Genomic DNA, 19,973 nt, shown 5'->3' with positions numbered 1-19,973 from the left:
GTTGGGCATCAATACAATTTTTTTATGAATGAATGTGGCTAAATGTGTCTTACGAAAGATAGATCCGATTTTTGAATCGTGTTCTGTGGAGCCAAAGTATTGTGTTTGGTACTGTCACTCTTTACAACGAAGGACAGAAGAACTTCTTGAGACGTATAATGTGCAGACAGGCCGTTATTCGAGCGGACAGGGTTACGTATGTGACAGTAGCTTTGTTTGCATATTACTGCCATTATTTGGTGCTGCTCAACAGTGAACTGCTCTTATTATATTGGTGAGAAAATAGTTCTTGCAGTTTATTTCTTGTAGTAGCAGTGGTGATTGAGTTAACTTGGTGTAGTGGACAAACTTCACAATGAGTGAGAAGTCTGAAGGACCGAAAGAGGAGAAAGTGGAGAAGACGTCGGCCGCTGCCGCGCGACCCCGGCTCCAGGCCTCCAGCCCTGGAGACCCTCGCTGGGCCGGCCGCCTCGCCGTGGTCACCGGAGCAAACTCTGGAATAGGGGTGGCCATCGCGCGGCAGCTGCTCCAGCTCGGCATGGTGGTGGTCGCCATAGACGTCGAGGTGTACTCTGTCCAGGTAACGCTGCCTTCCAGACCTGTCTGGGCGCCGAGCCAAACTAACAACTAGCTCGTAACCCTCTGCAGTTCTGTGAACACACTAGCTGCAGCCCTCTGCATTAAACTTACTACGCTTCCGGTTGAGAGGTAAAATAAGTGCTGGTCATTCAAAGTGAACAATTATGTTGTTAGTTGCTCCTATAGCTGATCAATACGTTTGAACTCGGAGATGTAAATTCAAATGGCAACAAGGATAAGTTAGGTAATTCAGTTCTCTCTACCTTGCACCTCTAAAACTTCCTCATTCTGTTGACCGCCATACGTGAATTCTAGCACACTTTCACGCTATACGAAGCTGCAAAATAAACTTCTAGAAGAAAGATAAAACTGTCCTGCGATTCTGCATCAGGATAATTTTAATAGGAAAGTGGAGTTCAAAATTCAAATGGCTCTGAGCACTATGGGACTCAACTGCTGAGGTCATTAGTCCCCTAGAACTTAGAACTAGTTAAACCTAACCAACCTAAGGACATCACAAACATCCATGCCCGAGGCAGGATTCGAACCTGCGACCGTAGCGGTCTTGCGGTTTCAGACTGCAGCGCCTTTAACCGCACGGCCACTTCGGCCGGCAGGAAAGTGGAGTCAATGAAACTTAGCGACATATGGACAATACCTGTGCAGAATCGCTAGACAGCTTTATCTTTGACAAGACGAGAATCGATAGTTAAGTTTTATCTCTGACAAGGATTATCTCTGCTAATCACGAGTTACTTTGATCATGCCCCCCTTTCCTACAGTATTTATGTCGCTCTTGGACGTCCGACCGGTTAATTGGCAAGACAGCGCAGGCGCCTCTGAAGATGTTCAGCTCAGTCCTGGACGAAACGTGAGGAACAGATGACTTTCTTGGACTGCGACCTCACATCCCGAAAGATTTACCAGCAGTCACCCATCAAAGCCTGTAGGGCATTTCCTATTGATCTAGACTCACGAAATTTGGCAACAACGGAAGTTTCACAGAGAAAGTAAAGGAAATATTACGAAAATTGTTAATTTGTAACTACATCAGATAAGGAAATATTTCCTGCCACTAAAAGGAATACACTGGTAATCCGTCAAAAATCTCAGGAAGTTCTGCAGGGATTATGATATGGTTTCCAGTAGCAGGCAGAGTGATTCACGAGGAAGGTTTGTATATATAATTTACAAATATTTCGTGACAATTGGCTGCTGATCTACACTCATGCTCATAAATTAAGGATAATTGCAGTATGTGGTAGCACACAACGTCGCACTACACAAAACTGGCGCTAATAGCATAGGCACAGATCTGTAATCCCACGGTATTGGTGATAAGTAGAGAACACCGTCCCGAAACACATATGCTACAAAACGCCACTGTTTCCTGCGCATGTACCCCGACATCAATATGGAATGTGATCACCATGCACACGTACACAGGCCGCACAACGGGTTGGCATACTCTGGATCAGGTGGGCGAGCAGCTGCTGGGGTATAGCCTCACATTCTTGCATCAGTGCCTGTCGGAGCTCTTGAAGTGTCCTAGGGGTTTGAAGACGCGCAGCGATACGTCGACCGAGAGCATCCCATGCGTATTCGATGGGATTTAGGTCTGGAGAACAGGCAGGCCACTCCATTCACCTGATATCTCCTGTTTCAAGGTTCTCCTGCACGATGGCTGCTCGGTGGGGCCGTGCATTATCATCCATCTGGAGGAAGGTGCGACCCCCTGCACCCCTGAAAAGGCGGACATACTGGTACAAAATGACGTCCCGATACACCTGACCTGTTACAGTTTCTCTGTCAAAGACATGCAGGGGTGTACGTGCACAAATCATAATCCCACCAACGGCCAGGGTGGCCGAGCGGTTCTAGGCGCTACAGTCTGGAACCGCGCGACAACTACGGTCGCACGTTCGAATCCTGCCTAAGACATGGAGGGGACTGATGACCTTAGAAGTGAAGTCCCACAGTGCTCAGAGCCATTTCAACCATAATCCCACCCCACACCATCGAACCACGACCTACATACAGGTCCCTTTCAACAACATTAAGGGGTTCGTATGTCGCTCCTGGTTCACGCCAAATGAAAACCCGGCGAGAATCACGGTTCAGATTATACCTGGACTCGTCCTTGAACATGACCTGGGACCACTGTTCCAATGCCCATGTACTGTGTTTTTGAAACCATGCTCTACGGGTTTTCCTGTGACCAGCGGTCAGTGGAATGCTCCTTGCAGGTCTCCGGGCGAATAAACCGTGTCTATTCAGTCGTCTCTGGACTGTATGTCTGGAGACAACTGTTCCAGTGGCTGCGGTGCGGTGAGGTCCCGAGCAAGGCTACCTGCAGTACTCCGTGGCCGTCTGCGGGCACTGATAGTGAGATATCGGTCTTCTTGTGGCGTTTTACACTGTGGACGTCCCGTACTGTAGCACCTGGACACGTTTCCTGTCTGCTGGAGTCGTTGCCATAATCTTGAGATCACACTTTGTGGCACACGGAGGGCCTGTGCTACGACCTGCTGTGTTTGACCAGCCTCCAGTCGCTCTAGTATTCTACCCCTCATAACGTCATCAATATGTGTTCTTTGAGCCGTTTTCAACACACAGTCACCATTAACTCGTCTGAAAACGTCTGCTCACTTACTCGCTGCACCGCAATCTGACGTGCACCAACACACCTCTGCGTATGTGGACTGCTGCCAGCGCCACCGTGCGACGACCGCAGGTCAAGTGCACCGCATGGTCATACCCCGAGGTGATTTAAACCCGCAAACCGCCCACCAGAGCGTTGTTTCACCATGTGTCAGCATGAGTGTAGAATGAAGTCTTCTGCCACCGTGAAATCGGTGCCTTCGCTATCTAGCGGTGAGAGACACGAGGCAGTCCAACTATTGCGCCACGCCAGCGCTAGCACCGCAGGTCCTTTACGAAGAGCGCATTCTGCCTGCAGACTTCTCCTACGGCACGTACAGCATCTCTAATGTTTCAAAGTAAAATAACACTAGTAACTGATGAAGGATTGCACTTCCATTGTTTGCGATGAGGTTCCCATATCGCATAAAATATCCGTTGAGGCGTACCACAGAACTATTCGAGATCTGTGTGACAACAGCCCTATGACCGGCTGTACACTTTCCTTCTCTGGAGTCTTCCGCCATATCTTACCGGTAATCGCAACAGGAATGAGAGCACATAAAGTCAACACATCTGTACTACCAGATAGCGTCATAGCGCTAATTAAATGAATGAAAAATTATAGTAGAGAATCCGAAATACACAAAAAATTTTGACTTACAATTTAAAATGAAAGCATTCTCCAAAGTCTTTGAATTACTGTGAGCGTCATATTGCCAGATATGGGTAAGTGGCAAAAATCATCGAGACTCTGAATTGAGTTTGCATGCAACTCTCGGAGCGCGAGACGTACGCGTACTTGTCCATTTTTTGATTTTCTTTTTAAATACAGTCTAACGACAGTCAAAGGAGGAGGACTGAAGCAGCAGAGGTAAGACTACCAAGGCCTCTAGCTGGCTGGTTACAAACTCATACATCTGGTATAAATCAGTGAAATGAGGAATGAACGATGACAAAAGCGCACTTTAGAAAATACAGGATTATAGAAAGAAATGGAGCGAACGCATTCAAAGGAATGAAACTCCATCTTCTGCTGGAGTTGAGGCGTACCAATCGCCCTTATATAGGCCTGACGATGACGTAATGTAACGTCGAAACTGGTTGCCTAGAAGTAAACCTATATAGCGGGGATTGGTATTGTTTTTAGTGAGCATTCAAAGGATGTCATAAGAACGAATACACATCAGGGGAAAAGAGATGTTGGACGTTCTAAGAGGGGACGGAAAGATCAGCTGCGTTCTATTTGAAATTGGGACAGGCAAGGATGCCTAAACCAAAGTTGGACATGATGATGATCAATGAAAATTGCCGTTTCATTAATTTATAAGGTATTTGCAAACGTTTCACCTTACGTATTTTTAAACCTATCGACTGAAGACTGTAATGTTTGCACCTCTGACAGACTGACACCCCCTCCCCCCTCACTCCATTCCTGCCACCATGGTTGGGGGGATGAAACAAGTATAGAGAAAAAACACTGCAAACAAATTGCGAGATAAACTTAGATCTGCAACGGCAGATGGCAGTCCAATCACATCTCCCCAGATGACGTGACTATGTAAACAATGAAATGCAAAAATTCACTACTGGCCATTAAAATTGCTACACCACGTAGATGACGTGCTACAGACGCGAAATTTAACCGACAGGAAGAAGACGCTGTGTTATGCAAATGATCAGCTTTTCAGAGTGTTTATACAAAGTTGCCGCCGGTGGCGACACCTACAACGTGCTGACATGAGGAAAGTTTCCAACCGGTTTCTCATACACAAACAGCAGTTGACCGCCGTTGCCCGCTGAAACGTTGTTGTGATGCCTCGTGTAAGGAGGAGAAATGCGTACCATCACGTTTCCGACTTTGATAAAGGTCGGATTGCAGCCTATCGCGATTGCGGTTTATCGTATCGCGACATTGCTGCTCGCTTTGGTCGAGATCCAACGACTGTTAGCAGAATATGGAATCGGTGGGTTCAGGAGGGTAATACGGAACGCCGTGCTGGATCCCAACGGCCTCGTATCACCAGCAGTCGACAGGCATCTTATCCGCATGGCTGTAACGGATCGTGCAGCCACGTCTCGATCCCTGAGTCAACAGGTGGGGACGTTTGCAAGACAAAAACAATCTGCACGAACATTTCGACAACGTTTGCAGCAGCACGGACTATCAGCTCGGAGACCACGGCTGCGGTTACCCTTGACGCTGAATCACAGACAGAAGCGCCTGCGATGGTGTACTCGACGACGAACCTGGGTGCACGAATAGCAAAACGTCATTTTTCCGGATGAATCCAAGTTCTGTTTACAGCATCATGATGGTCGCATCCGTGTATGGCGACATCGCGGTGAACGCACCTTGGAAACGAGTATTCACCATAGCCATACTGGCGTATCACCCGGCGTGATGGTGTGGGGTGCCATTGGTTACACGTCTCGGTCACCTCTTGTTCGCATTGACGGCACTTTGAACAGTGGAAGTTACCTTTCAGATGTGTTACGACCCGTGGCTCTACCCTTCATTCGATCCCTGCAAAACCCTACATTTCAGCAGGATAATGCACGACCGCATGTTGCAGGTCCTGTACGGGCCTTTCTGGATACAGAAAATGTTGGACTGCTGCCCTGTCCAGCACATTCTCGAGATCCTTCACCAATTGAAAACGTCTGGTCAATGGTGGCCGAGCAACTGGCTCGTCACAGTACGCCAGTTGCTACTGTTGATGAACTGTGGTATCGTGTTGAAGCTGGATGGGCAGCTGTACCTGTACACGCCATCCAAGCTCTGTTTGACTCAATGCCCAGGTGTATTACAGCCAGAGGTGGTTGTTCTGGGTACTGATTTCTCAGGATCTATGCACCCAAATTGCGTGAAAATGTAATCGCATGTCAGTTCTAGTATAATGAATACCCGTTTATCATCTGCATTTGTTCTTGGTGTAGCAATTTTAATGGCTAGTAGTGTAAAATAGACTGGCGTCCAAAATTAATGCAACAAAATGAAATTTTGCAAGGTTGCATTTATTTTGCCACAAAACAATACAAACAGGTAATAGTAAGTTAGAAGCAATGTAAAAAATACAGAACGCAAGCAACTGCAACATGCATAGTAGCACACAAAAATGTTTCTCGTTCTTTCCAACGTAACGGGTTTTTTTCACGCATTACGACTACTGGTTAACGTGCTCAGTGTGGGGTGTGACCACCTCTGGCGATGATACAGATGTGGCAACGACAGGGCGCACTGTGAATGACGTCATCAGCCTCATGTTGAGGCAACAACGCACATTCTTCCTGCAGGGCTGCTCGCGGGCTTGGAGAGTGCTCAGTGGATGCTGACGTGATGTGAGCATCGCAGGCGGGCTATGTGAGATTCGAATCGGGAGAGCGAGCAGGCCACCCTATGCGTACAATAGCTTCCGTTTCCACGAAATCAACCAGCCGTGCTCCATGAGGTCGAGCATCACGGTCCGTCAGTAAGACGTCCGGGCCCGCAGCACCCCGCATCAACCGCACATGAGGCGCCAAGAGCTCGCCACGATACCTGACAGCAGTTGAACCTCGCCGATTTCACGAAGAGGTGTTCCAATGGTGAAAATAATCCCTGCCGACACCATTAGGAATCCTCCTCGATCTTGCTCTCTTTCTACTACGTTTGGGCCCCAAAATCGTGTGCCACGTCCCCTCCAGATGCGAATCCATCGAGAATCACTCTCCAGACTAGATCCGGACTCATCTGTGAAAATAAGATTGGCCCACTGTTGGACCGTCCAGCGTCGAGGTTCCCTTCTGTAAAGACGTGTGAGAGTTACACGTGCAACAGCTCTCCGACAATAAACGCACTCTTCCGAAGACTTCTGCACGCCATTTGCCTCGATACAACACGTCCAGTGAATGCCTGATGCTTTGCAGTGCTAAGGCGGTAGTGACGTGACCTTACAGCCAAATAGCGGTCCTCTCTTCTGAAGTCACACGTCGGAGTTGTATGCGGTTTTTCACGGATGATGCTGTAGTATACAGAGAAGTTGCAGCATTAGAAAATTGCAGCGAAAAGCAGGAAGATCTGCAGCCGATAGGCACTTGGTGCAGGGAGTGGCAAATGTAATGTATTGCGAATACATAGAAAAAAGGATCCTTTATTGTATGATTATTGATAGCGGAACAAACACTGGTGGTAGTTACTTCTGTAAAATATCTGGGAGTATGCGTGCTGAACGATTTGAAGTGGAATGATCATATAAAATTAATTGTTGGTGAGGCGGGTACCAGGTTGAGATTCATTGGGAGAGTCCTTAGAAAATGTAGTCCATCAACAAAGGAGGTGGCATACAGAACACTCATTCGAGCTGTACTTGAGTATTGCTCATCAGTGTGGGATCCGTACCAGATCGGGTTGACAGAGGAGATAGAGAAGATCCAAAGAAGAGCGGCGCGTTTCGTCACAGGGTTACTTGGTAAGCGTGATAGCGTTACTGAGATGTTTAGCAAACTGGAGTGGCAGACTGTGCAAGAGAGGCGATCTGCATCGCGGTGTAGCTTGCTGTCCAGGTTTCGAGAGGGTGCGTTTCTGGATGAGGTATCGAATATATTGCTTCCCCCTACTTATACCTCCCGAGGAGATCACGAATGTAAAATTAGAGAGACTCGAGCGCGCACGGAGGCTTTCCGTCAGTCGTTCTTCCCGCGAACCGTACGCGACTGGAACAGGGAAGGGAGGTAATGACAGTGGCACGTAAAGTACCCTCCGCCACACACCGTTGGGTGGCTTGCGGAGTAAAAATGTAGATGTAAATGTGGTCTGTCCTGCCCCGGTCTTCGGAATTTAGTTTCGCCACAACCGAGAAACAACAGAACGATTCACATTAAGCGATCGGGTGAAACAGTTTGCGACTGTCCTGCTTTCCTTATTTGTATGGCCCGCCACCGCAGAGAGTCTGGTACACATCTTCTCTGTCCCCCACTGCACCGTCTGTGAATGCGTACACAGCGATTGTGGATGTGGGGCGACCCAGCAAACACTACCTCGTTTCATAGGTGCCCTGACGTCATCGTTGGCCTGGTTGTCTGTTGACTGGAATGCCATCTTCCATGCAGAACACGACTGTACGGACATCTGGTTGACAGTTTGTATGAATTACAGGACGGGGAAATAGCGGTTAGCTGCTTTAATTTTGGACACCAGTGTAAATGATGTCGAAATGAGCTTTTTATGTTTCATCACGATAGCCTTTCTGGGAATGACGTACTCTTTGTTGAAAGTCTTGAAATGCTGCTACCGTGCCGTTTTTAAAAGTATCCTATCAGAAATAGTGCCACATTTCCACCGTGGTGTTGTCATACCGAGTCACTGAGGACAGGGTGTTTCCTCTGCAGGAACTGGCGCTGAAGGAGCCACGCCTGTACTCCGTCGTGTGTGACGTCAGCGCAGAGGAGGACGTGCTGTCCACGTTCCGCTACGTCGAGGAGACTCTGGGCGGCGTCGACGTCCTCGTCTACAACGCCGGCGTCACCGGCTTCTCCAGTCTCCTCGGTGAGTTGTATTCTAAAGGCACTGCTGAGCATCGGTACATCCCAAAAAGGCGCAAATTCTGACTTCCGTTATCCGTGCAATCATTACTCGCGACGGCATAGTTCGCTTGTGTCAAACGGGCGAAGAAAAAGCAAATGTAATTAGCAGCTCCGCTCCCGCACATTTACACCAAGCTTTCAGCTTCACTCGGACACGACAGCAATAAACAAACATTCCAGGCCTGCGCAGTTTTCAGTGTATCCATTTTGCAGCAGTAGTTCTATTGCACTCACAAAGTTTTAATTGAAAGCTGGTAATACGCAATCTGATCAAAACTATCCACACACTCCTATGTAATGCGAAATTTTAATGAATTGACGACAGGTGCGACAGCAAGTTTAAACCTTTCAGATCCGAATTTTTTCTGGAGCAAGAAAAATTTTTCTTTATGGGGTAAAGTTCTTAGGTAATTTTTAATGATTTTAGAGGCAAGATTTTTACAAAAATATGTACTCATTTCCAAAACATACGTTCTACACTTGGCTTTATTTTACGGACTAAAATAATTACGGAATAATTCGTAATGTACAAGTGTTGCTCAGAAAGTAATGCACCACATTTTTACTTCAACAATTCTTTATTGAACATAATTGGTATTACACACACGAAAGAATGGCGTTTTATCTACACACTCTCTTTTTCCACGTAATGTCCATCCCGTTCTATGGCCTTCCTCCAGAGCAAACCAAGGGCGTGTACGTCCTTTCGGTACCAATTATTGTCCCGGTGGCGAAGCCAGTGCTTAACTGTGTTAATGACCTCCTCTTGGCCTCAAAATGTTTTCCGCGGATGGTATCATTTAACGACCCAAACATATGGAAGTCCGAGGGATAGACCAAGTGTGTCAGCTGTGGATAGCCTTCCCGACCGCTGCAAGTCGTGGAGCTGCGTCGAACCACCTCCTGATTACTCACCATCCGTGCCCAGCGACTAACTGGACTTCTGTCGACAGCAGGTGCTCCCTAGACTTTACACAACCGTTTGTGAATATTCCCCACAGTTTCTTTCTCTGCACTGAGAAATTCAATGACGCCACGTTGCTTGTAGCGTACACCAGCTACAGACGCCATTTTGAAACTCTGCTGCAGCCACGCTATCTGCAGGAAGTGACGGAAACTTGGCGCTCTCACTCAGAAGACTTCAACCAATACATACGTAACGTTTCGCATTCGTAGCATTGTTTTCAGCTGAGAAAAAAAACTGCGATGCGTTACTTTCTGGACAATCCTCGTAATAAACGGTCAAATGATCATTCAATAGTTACCATGCAAAACAACAATAATAATATTCAATTATACAGTGGAACACAGGTAGCAAACCACAGCTGGGTATTCTGGTGGTCACTTGCTGCTGCGCACTGCTACATTGACTTGTTGACATTTTCACAGTGATGCCCAACAGTTGGCAGCGCTTGAGCATGGTGAAAACGTTGAACATACACAAATGTGTACCTCAGATTTCCACTGCGAAATATACTTCTGTTGTAGCTAAATCACAAAGAAAAGTTAATATACACAATTGTAGCGTGAGGGTCTGAAAGGCTTGAAAGGTTGTGGGAGTACCGTGTTCTCACCAGAGCAACATGGGTGGGTCAGGAGAGTTGAGTCACTTCGACGCGCCCTAATCAATAAATGCCATTTCAGTAACGAATCCGTCGGTGACATTTCAGCGCTTCCAAAGATGCCTAAAACAACTGCTGGAGATGTGATCTTGAAGTAGAAATGCGAAGGAACAACTTCTACCAGGCGGACCTGATAGACTGTTGAACAGGGACTATCGAGCAATGGTGGAAAAAAATGGTTCACATGGCTGTGAGCACTATGGGACTTAACATCTGAGGCCCGGCCGGGGTGGCGAAGCGGTTAAAGACGCTACAGTCTGGAACCGCGCGACCGCTACGGTCGCAGGTTCGAATCCTGCCTCGGTCATGGATGTGTGTGATGTCCTTAGGTTAGTTAGGTTTAAGTAGTTCTAAGCTCTAGGGGACTTAAAACCTTAGAAGTTAAGTCCCGTAGTGGTCAGAGCCATTTGAACCATTTTTGAACATCTGAGGTCATCAGTCCCCTAGACTTAGAACTCCTTCAGCCTAACTAACCTAAGGACATCACACACATCCATGTCCAAGGCAGGATTCGAACCTGCGACAGTAGCGGTCGCGCGATTCCAGACTGAAGCGCCTAGAACCGCTTGGCCAGCAATGGTGGAGGGTGGTTGTAAAAGGTCACATGAAGTCAGCGTAAAATTCACTCGCGAGCTCGAGTTACAAGGAATGTGGTAGAATGGTCACGCAGCTCTCCAATAGCCTCGCATTTCTGTAGTGACTGTGGGGCAACGCTTGATGTGTTGTGAAGCGAGACGCCAGTGGACTGTGTATGACAATGCGACGAGCCGGAATGGTCTCTCTATCCTTTAAACGCTCATCCCACCTATCTGAATAGGTTTCACGCTGTCTGCCCATTCACTCTGCGATGGTAGGTACTGGATTAGCCGACAAAAGCAGCATTGAAGAAAATTAGACTAAATACCTGCCACGCCGAGGTGCATAACTCCACTCTATTGGCAGTAAATGAAAGATAAACTACGCAGCGTTCGGGATTCTTGCATGAGTCGTTCAAAAAAATGTCAAAAATTTCCTTTTAGTTGCTTTGTTGTCTTTAAAACAAGACAAAAGGCAATCGACTCCGTGTTAATATCACGACAGGAATTATGCAATGTTGCTGACTGTCTCTGTAACAAGTTCTCACTAGAAAGCTGTTCAACCGGACGTACATCACCGACTCCCCTATTGCACGACAATTTTCTCAAGCATACATTTACATAATTGTAATGAAATATCACATTCTCAGTTAACGTATATCCTGCATTTAACCTCTGTCTCTCAGAAACACACACATGACCGAAACAAGATGGAAATAATAATTTTCAGAAGTGCTTTTAATTACATCAGAGGGGACTAATGACCTCAGATGTTAAGTCCCATAGTGCTTAGAGCCATTGGAAATCTGTGATAATGAAACTAAAGAAACTTCCAGAAAATTATATTATGTCAATCTATCCCCTTGGTTGCAGTTTCAGTTGATACTATAGGTGAATACATTACAGTTCCTATCTCTACATCACAATTCCAGCACGGTTAATACGTGTTTTAGGTAAAAATTTATATCCCAAAAATATGGAAGTTATTGATTTAAAGTTTTAAGAGTACGGTGGTGTTATGCATGGAATTTGGTATACTAAGTGTGAAAAAGGTCGATTAATGTTTAATGGTACTTCTTCAGATTCATAGAGAGTACGTGTAACGTGTTGCACACGGCGTTTGTCAAGTACATGGCTCGCTCGGCCCAGCAGCCGGCGTCAGAACCAAAATCCGCTCTCCTCCGGCTCCACGGCAGGCTACGCTTTCAAATGAAAAATGCCAGCCCGTAATAATTTGCTACGTTACAACCCAAACGAATGATTTGGAGTGATGAATCACGCTACACCCTATGGAAATTCACTGGAAGGAATGCCTGGAGAACGTACTACGTATCACTTAGTGCCAAGACCAAAGTGTGAGGTAGCTGGCCTCACAATATGGTGTTTTGGTGGTGAGGTTGTGGTCCCCTTACCGCCTTTAAGAAAACTCTAAACGCGAAAGAATATGAAGCCATTTGACAGCCTGACTGTTTGAATAGGCTTTTCAGTGCTCAAAAATGGCTCTGAGCACTATGGTACTTAACATCGAAGGTCATCAGTCCCCTAGAACTACTTAAACCTAACTAACCTAAGGACATCACACACATCCATGCCCGAGGCAGGATTCGAACCTGCGACCGTAGCGGTCACGCGGTTCCGTACTGAAGCGCCTAGAACCGCTCGGCCACCATGGCCGGCCTTTGCAGTGCACTCTGTCATAAAGGAACATCTGTGACGCAATGGTTTGTGAACAACAACATTCCTGAAATGTACTGGCTTGCCCAGAGTTCCGACTTGAACATTGTATTGTATTCTATGTTAACCGGGGACCCAGAAACGGCGGAGAGGCTCCGTCCCCGTCGCAGCCGCAGTGGTCCGCAACCCCACGACGACTACCGCAGTCCACTTCACCCCTCCGCCGCCCCACACCGAACCCAGGGTTATTGTGCGGTTCGGCTCCCGGTGGGCCCCCCTAGGGAACGTCTCACACCAGATGAGTGTAACCCCTATGTTTGCGTGGTAGAGTAATGGTGGTGTACGCGTACGTGGAGAACTTGTTTGCACAGCAATCGCCGACATAGTGTAGCTGAGGCGGAATAAGGGGAACCAGCCTGCATTCGCCGAGGCAGATGGAAAACCGCCTAAAAAACCATCCACAGACTGGCCGGTTCACCGGACCTCGACACAAGTAACGGCGTCTCAAAATCACGTGACTATCCCTATTTGATGTTCAGAACAGGCGCAGTAGGCTGTACTCTGTACACAGATATATGAGCCGCTTCTCAGGGTCTGATCTAGTTTTAAAAAATTAATATTTGAGTCATGACAGTTACTCACAATACACGAAAATTTGACCGAGCGAGGTGGCGCAGTGGTTAGACACTGGACTCGCATTCGGGAGGACGACGGTTCAATCCCGCGTCCGGCCATCCTGATTTAGGTTTTCCGTGATTTCCCTAAATCGCTCCAGGCAAATGCCGGGATGATTCCTTTCAAAGGGCACGGCCGACTTCCTTCCCCGTCTTTCCCTAATCCGATGAGACCGATGACCTCGCTGTCTGGTCTCCTTCCCCGAAACAACCAACCAACCAACCACGAAAATTTGATGTGGAGAAGTGGTACAACGATAACTCTCACCGAAGCCACTAGAGAGCTCTAAATGTATTATTCCTCTCACGCCAGAGTGAAATGGGTTCACGGGAATAGTGGTGTAAGTATAGCGGCAAGTGCACGTGGTATTGTCCTTTTGTGTTATTCTGCGTGTTTATTTACATTCTAAAATCAAAAGGGCAGTGTATCAGTCCTCGTAGGTGTCAGAGTTGTTTCCTTTTTTTAGATCTGTAATATTCCGATGTTATTAAAGCAGAAATTGTCTTTATAGGGGACGTTTGCACTCCATGTTGAAGTCTAAGTGAAGGTGTAGACGAATCGAGCAGTGATGTCTCGCATTAAATACATAAACCATAAAACTCAGCCGGCCGTGGTGCCCGAGCGGTGCTAGGCGCTTCAGTCTGGAACCGCGCGACCGCTACGGTCGCAGGTTCGAATCCTGCCTCGGGCATGGATGGTGTGATGTCCTTAGGTTAGTTAGGTTTAAGTAGTTCTAAGTTCTAGGGGACTGATGACCTGAGATGTTAAATCCCATAGTGCTCAGAGCCATTTTTGAACCATTAAACTCATCCCTCTCAACAATGCTGTGCAACCTGTCACGGAGGCAAAAAGGAAAGACTTGATGACAGTTCTGCCGTACATTCCTCCAGTGCACGACGGTTTCCTCAACCTACTGACAACTGCAACTTCGGCTCAGGTACCTGGACCTGGACATATTGGCCCTTTGGGAGAGGAAGATTACGTGGATGGTGAAATCGAGTACACAGACATGCTCCATTATAAAACCTCTTGATATATCAGCATGACAAGATCTACATTTTAAGAAATTTCGACTTTTAGGAACAACAGTTTGTTTATAATTCGAAGAGGAACGCACTGCTGAACTATTAGACAGACTCAATGGACAGCATTCTAGTAATTAACAACAGTAATACAATAACTTAAACTCACTTCGTGAGATAAACGTACACAATGGGAGCAACTAGTGCAGACTCGCATTACTGTGTCATATTACCTTTATGTTTTATGAATAAATTGCAATTATGGAGATTAAAAATGGGAAGAGTGGTACAACTCTCGGTTTATGCCACTTTACCGTTCACCGCGAGTAAATTTCTGAGAGGAAAAGTGGTACTCGAACTTTTAGGAACTAGAACAAAGAATTTAAGGTACAAATATCTAAAATGTCTGTAGTAAACGTAATTATAATATTTGATTTTACATTTCATCTGATCAATCACTAATTATTGTGAAGCATGTGTTTACATTGAACGAAAAAAATTCAGTTATATCAGTTTGGCTCCTAGCTTCTCATACACTGAAGCGCCAAAGAAACAGGTATAGGCATGCGTATTCAAATGGAGAGGTATGTAAACAGGCAGAATACAAGACAACAAGCGTCTGGCGCAGTTGTTAGACCGGTTACTGCTGCTACGACGGCAGGTTATCAATATTTAAGTGCGTTTGAACGTGGTGTTATAGTCGGCGCACGAGCGATGGGACACAGAATCTCCGAGGTAGCGATAAAGCCCGGATTTTTCTCATACGACCATTTCACGAGGGTACCGTTAATATCAGGAAGGGTAAAACATCAGATTTCCGACATCGCTGTGGCCGCAAAAAGATCCTGCAAGAACGGGACCAACGACGACTGAAGAGAGAAGAGAAGTGCAACCATTCCGCAAACTGCAGCAGATATCACTGCTGGTCTATCAACAAGTGTCAACGTGCGAACAATTCATCGAAACATCATGGACACGGGCTTTCGGAGACGCTGGTCCACTCGTGTATCCTTGATGACTGTACGTCACAAAGCTTTACGCCTCGCCTACGCCCGTCAACGTCTTACAAACGGGACACGAATGGAAGGACCAGACCCCTTTGCTTTTTTCTTTTATCACTCGTTTATTATCAGAGAAATACACATTTTAAGACAAAATTTAACTACATGAAATATTTCTCCCAGTAAAGGTTAACATAAGCAGTAACAAAACTTAGTTGTCTTAAGGGTTTCTGATGGCAACAAATTTTAAGAAGGCAATGTAAGGTTTATATCAATTTAGCTCAAACACGTAGCTAGTGACTGAATCACGACACAGACACCTCAACAATTTCGGTAACAAAAAATGGCGTGAATTTGTACTCACAGTAACCAACTAATAAACAGCCTTGCCATTGAATAGGTAGTAGGCGATTTGGAACGAATTAGCAACACTGAGCAACTAGGGAAGTAAATACCAACAGTCTTTAAATGTCTTGCTCCCCATTAAATAAACAAACTTACAGTAATTAAATGAATAACAAATCAATCACACGACGCTCCACTCACACACTTCAGTGAAAGCCATGCCAAAATGAAGATTCCATTGACTGACTAGCACTGAGCCCACACTAAACCTCATTTCTGTGCTCCCAGACACACATGGTGCAACTGTATGTAAGACAAGATTTTGAAGGGAGCACATCAGTAAAACCGGTAGTGGAGCTCACTCGTGCCACTAAAAACTGAGGTACTAGACCGGGGCACAAGGTGGTATACAGTGAGGTTGCCTTAGTGCTATACTGCGCTCCGAAATATTAATTCAAATCGCCAATTCAAAATTAAGTACACATAAACCAGCATTAATTAACGAAGAGTGACACGAGGTCGCTCGAAGCGATGACAACACTTAATTGAAAAGACGAATGCCGGAGGCGGCAGTAACATCAAACACCGTCTCCGAGTTTTAACGAGGAGTCGCTTCCCGCTATACAAGTAAACATTTAACCAAGCACAAGGAAGGAACCCGAAAGAGAAAATTCAAATAAAACCACCAAAAGATTATAAAGGACAAGGAACCCCAACTATTTAAATTTAAAAGAATTATCTCTCCCCACAGGCAGTGTAAACGCTAAGGCCACACTTAAGAGGACACCAAAATTGGTTACAAAAGTCTTACACATTTGCTCCTTTTCTTTAAAAGAAACACAAGGCTGCTTAACTTCTCCTGGACGTCCGGTGTGGTTCGTGTAGGATACACCAGGCAGCAACCCAGGCTAGGCGGTCGCAAGGCACGGCGAGCAAAATCAGGAGAGCAGACAGGCAGCCAGCCAACACGTATTCTCCATCCTGAACCGGCAGACCGCGTACAACCAACTCCACATATACGTGGTTGCTTCCCCTCTCGTACCTCGCGGCGTCTCAGCAGGTAGCCCGAGCAAACGTCAACTGCCACTCGCCCCGCGAATTCGGAAAACAACAAGACAAGAAAAGATAATAAACTCAACTGACGCTGGACTGTTGATGACTGTAAACACGTTGCCTGGTCGGACGAGTCTCGTTTCAAATTGTATAGAGCGGATGGGCGTGTACGGGTATGGAGACAACCTCATGAATCCGTGGACCGTGCATGTCATCAGGAGACTGTTCAAGCTGGTGGAGGCTCTGCAATGGTATTGGGCGTGTGCAGTTGGAGTAATATGGGCCCTTATACGTCCAGATAAGACTCAGACATGTGACACATAAGTAAACATCCTGTCTGATCACCTGCATACATTGACGTCCACTGTGCATTCCGAAGGACTTGAGCTATTCCAGCAGGTCTGTGCGCCACCCCATACGTTTAGAATTGCTACAGAGTGGCTCCAGGAACACTATTCTGAGTTTAAACGCTTCCGCTGGCCACCATACTCCGCAGACATGAACATTATTGGGCATATCTGGGATGCCTCGCAACGTGCTGTTCTGAAGAGATCTCCACGCCCTCGTACTCTTACGGATTTATGGACAGCCCTGCGGGATGCATGCTGTCAATCCCCCCCAGCACTACTTCAGACACCAGTCGAGTCCATGGCACGTCGTTTTGCGGCAGTTCTGCGTGCCCGCGGAAGGCCCTACACGATATTAAGCAGGTGTACCAGTTTCATTGGCTATTCAGTGTATGTACTGTATGGTAACTGGAGACTGCACGACCCGTCGTCTGTGTTCCAGACGGTTCCCCGGCCGAGTGGCGGCGCCTGCTGGACGTGAACGTGGTGGCGCTCTGCCTCTGCACCAGGGAGGCCGTGGCTTCGATGCGCCGCCGGCACCTCGCCGACGGACAAGTGGTGCTCGTCAGCAGGTACTGCAGCTCAGCGCCTCGCCACTCTATACCGTCCTAGTACCATCTGTACGTGTACCCCCATTCCACTAACTGTTAAACAGTGTACGGCGGAGAGTATTTGTTGCCCTGCTACCCATATTCACATCCATTCCCACATCCAGATGTTCGTGTACATCCACACTCACTCCCATATGCATCTTGTCATCAACATCCCCCATCACTTTGACACCCTCGTAACAATCTGTGTCAATATCGTCATCCACTTCCACATCACTCCCACAAATACACTACTGGCCATTAAAATTGCTACACCAAGAAGAAATGCAGATAGTAAACGGGTATTCATTGGACAAATATATTATACTAGAACTGACCTGTCATTAAATTTTCACGCAATTTGGGTGCATAGATCCTGAGAAATCAGTACCCAGAACAACCACCTCTGGCCGCAATAACGGCATTGAGTCAAACAGAGCTTGGATGGCGTGTAGAGCTACAGCTGCCCATGCAGCTTCAACACGATACCACAGTTGATCAGGAGTAGTGGCTGGCGTATTGTGATGAGCCAGTTGCTCGCCCACCATTGACCAGACGTTTTCAGTTGGTGAGAGATCTGGAGAATGTGCTAACCAGGGCTGCAGTTGAACATTTTCTGTATCCAGAAAGGCCCGTACAGGACCTGCAACATGCGGTCGTCCATTATCCTGCCGAAACGTAGGGTTTCGCAGGGATCAAATGAAAGGTACAGCCACGGGTCGTAACACATCTGAAATCTATTGTCCACACACATCTGAAATGTAATGTCCACTGTTCAAAGTGGCGTCAGTGCGAACAAGAGGTAACCGAGACGTGTAATCAATGGCACCCCATACCATCACGCCGGGTGATACGCCAGTATGGCGATGTCGAATACACGCTTCCAATGTGCGCGGCAAGGTAGGAGTAGGAAAAATTCAACAGGGAATAACGATATTAATGTGCTAATAGTAAACTGCAGGAGCGTCTATAGAATGGTCCCAGAACTGCTCTCATTAATAAACGGTCACAATGCCCACATAGTACTAGGGACAGAAAGTTGGCTGAAACCGTAAACAGAAATGAAATTCTAAACTCAGATTGGAATGCATATCGCAGAGACAGGCTGGACTGTGAAGGGGGAGGCGTGTTTATAGCGATAAAAAAGTGCAATAGTATCGAAGGAAATTGACGGAGATCCGAAAAGTGAAATAATTTGGGTGAAGGTCACAGTTAAAGCAGGCTCAGACATGGTATTTGGATGTCTCTATAGGCCCCCTGGCTCAGCAGCTGTTGTGGCTGAGCACGTGAAGCATAATTTGGAAAATATTTCGAGTAGGTTTCCCCACCGTGTTATAGTTCTGGGTGGAGATTTTAATTTGCCGGATATAGACTGGGAGACTCAAACGTTCATAACGGGTGGTAGGGACAAAGAATCCAGTGAAATCATTTTAGTGCTTTATCTGAAAACTACCTTGAGCAGTTAAACAGAGAACCGACTCGTGGCGATAACATATTAGACCTTCTGGTGACAAACATACCCGAACTATTTGAAACAGTTAACGCAGAACAGGGAATGAGCGATCATAAAGCGGTTAGTGCATCGATGATTTCAGCCGTAAATAGAAATATTAAAAAAGGTAGGAAGATTTTTCTGTTTAGCAAGAGTGACAAAAAGCAGATTACAGAGTACCTGACGGCTAAACACAAAACTTTTGTCTCAAGTACAGATAGTGTTGAGGATCAGTGGACAACGTTCAAAACCATCGTACAATATGCGTTAGATGAGTATGTGCCAAGCAAGATCGTAAGAGATGGAAAAGAGCTGCCGTGGAACAAGAACCGAGTTAGAAAACTACTGCGGAAGCAAGGGGAACTTCACAGCAAACATAAACGTAGCCAAAGCCTTGCAGACAAACAAAAATTACCCGAAGCGAAATGTAGTGTGAGGAGGGCTATGCGAGACGCGTTCAATGAATTCGAAAGTAAAGTTCTGTGTACTGACTTGGCAGAAGATCCTAAGAAATTTTGGTCTTATGTCAAAGCGGTAAGTGGATCAAAACAAAATGTCCAGACGCTCTGTGACCACAATGGTACTGAAACAGAGGATGACAGACTAAAGGCCGAAATAATAAATGTCTTTTTCCAAAGCTGTTTCACAGAGGAAGACTGCACTGTAGTTCCTTCTCTAGATTGTCGCACAGATGACAAAATGGTAGATATCGAAATAGACGACAGAGGGATAGAGAAACAATTAAAATCGCTCAAAAGAGGAAAGGCCTCTGGACCTGATGGGATACCAGTTC

The 19,973-nt window shown here is 46.5% G+C and overlaps 1 protein-coding gene across 1 annotated transcript in view; it reads left to right on the top strand.

The window, feature by feature from the left end:
* Positions 1-355: 355 nt before the first annotated feature.
* The window catches only part of LOC124550829 (dehydrogenase/reductase SDR family member 11-like), a 140,844-nt gene continuing 121,226 nt past the window's right edge, over positions 356-19,973 (top strand). Inside the window, exons 1-3 of the mRNA XM_047125555.1 lie at positions 356-559; positions 8,569-8,746; positions 17,541-17,670. Of these exons, the coding sequence (XP_046981511.1) occupies positions 356-559; positions 8,569-8,746; positions 17,541-17,670 (512 nt within the window). The remainder of the gene's footprint in view (positions 560-8,568; positions 8,747-17,540; positions 17,671-19,973) is intronic.

Source organism: Schistocerca americana, chromosome 9 (assembly GCF_021461395.2).
Source record: "Schistocerca americana isolate TAMUIC-IGC-003095 chromosome 9, iqSchAmer2.1, whole genome shotgun sequence".
Classification (NCBI taxonomy): Eukaryota; Metazoa; Arthropoda; class Insecta; order Orthoptera; family Acrididae; genus Schistocerca; species Schistocerca americana.
Note: the sequence above shows the minus strand (reverse complement) of the source record. Positions and strands in the feature narration are given on the sequence as shown.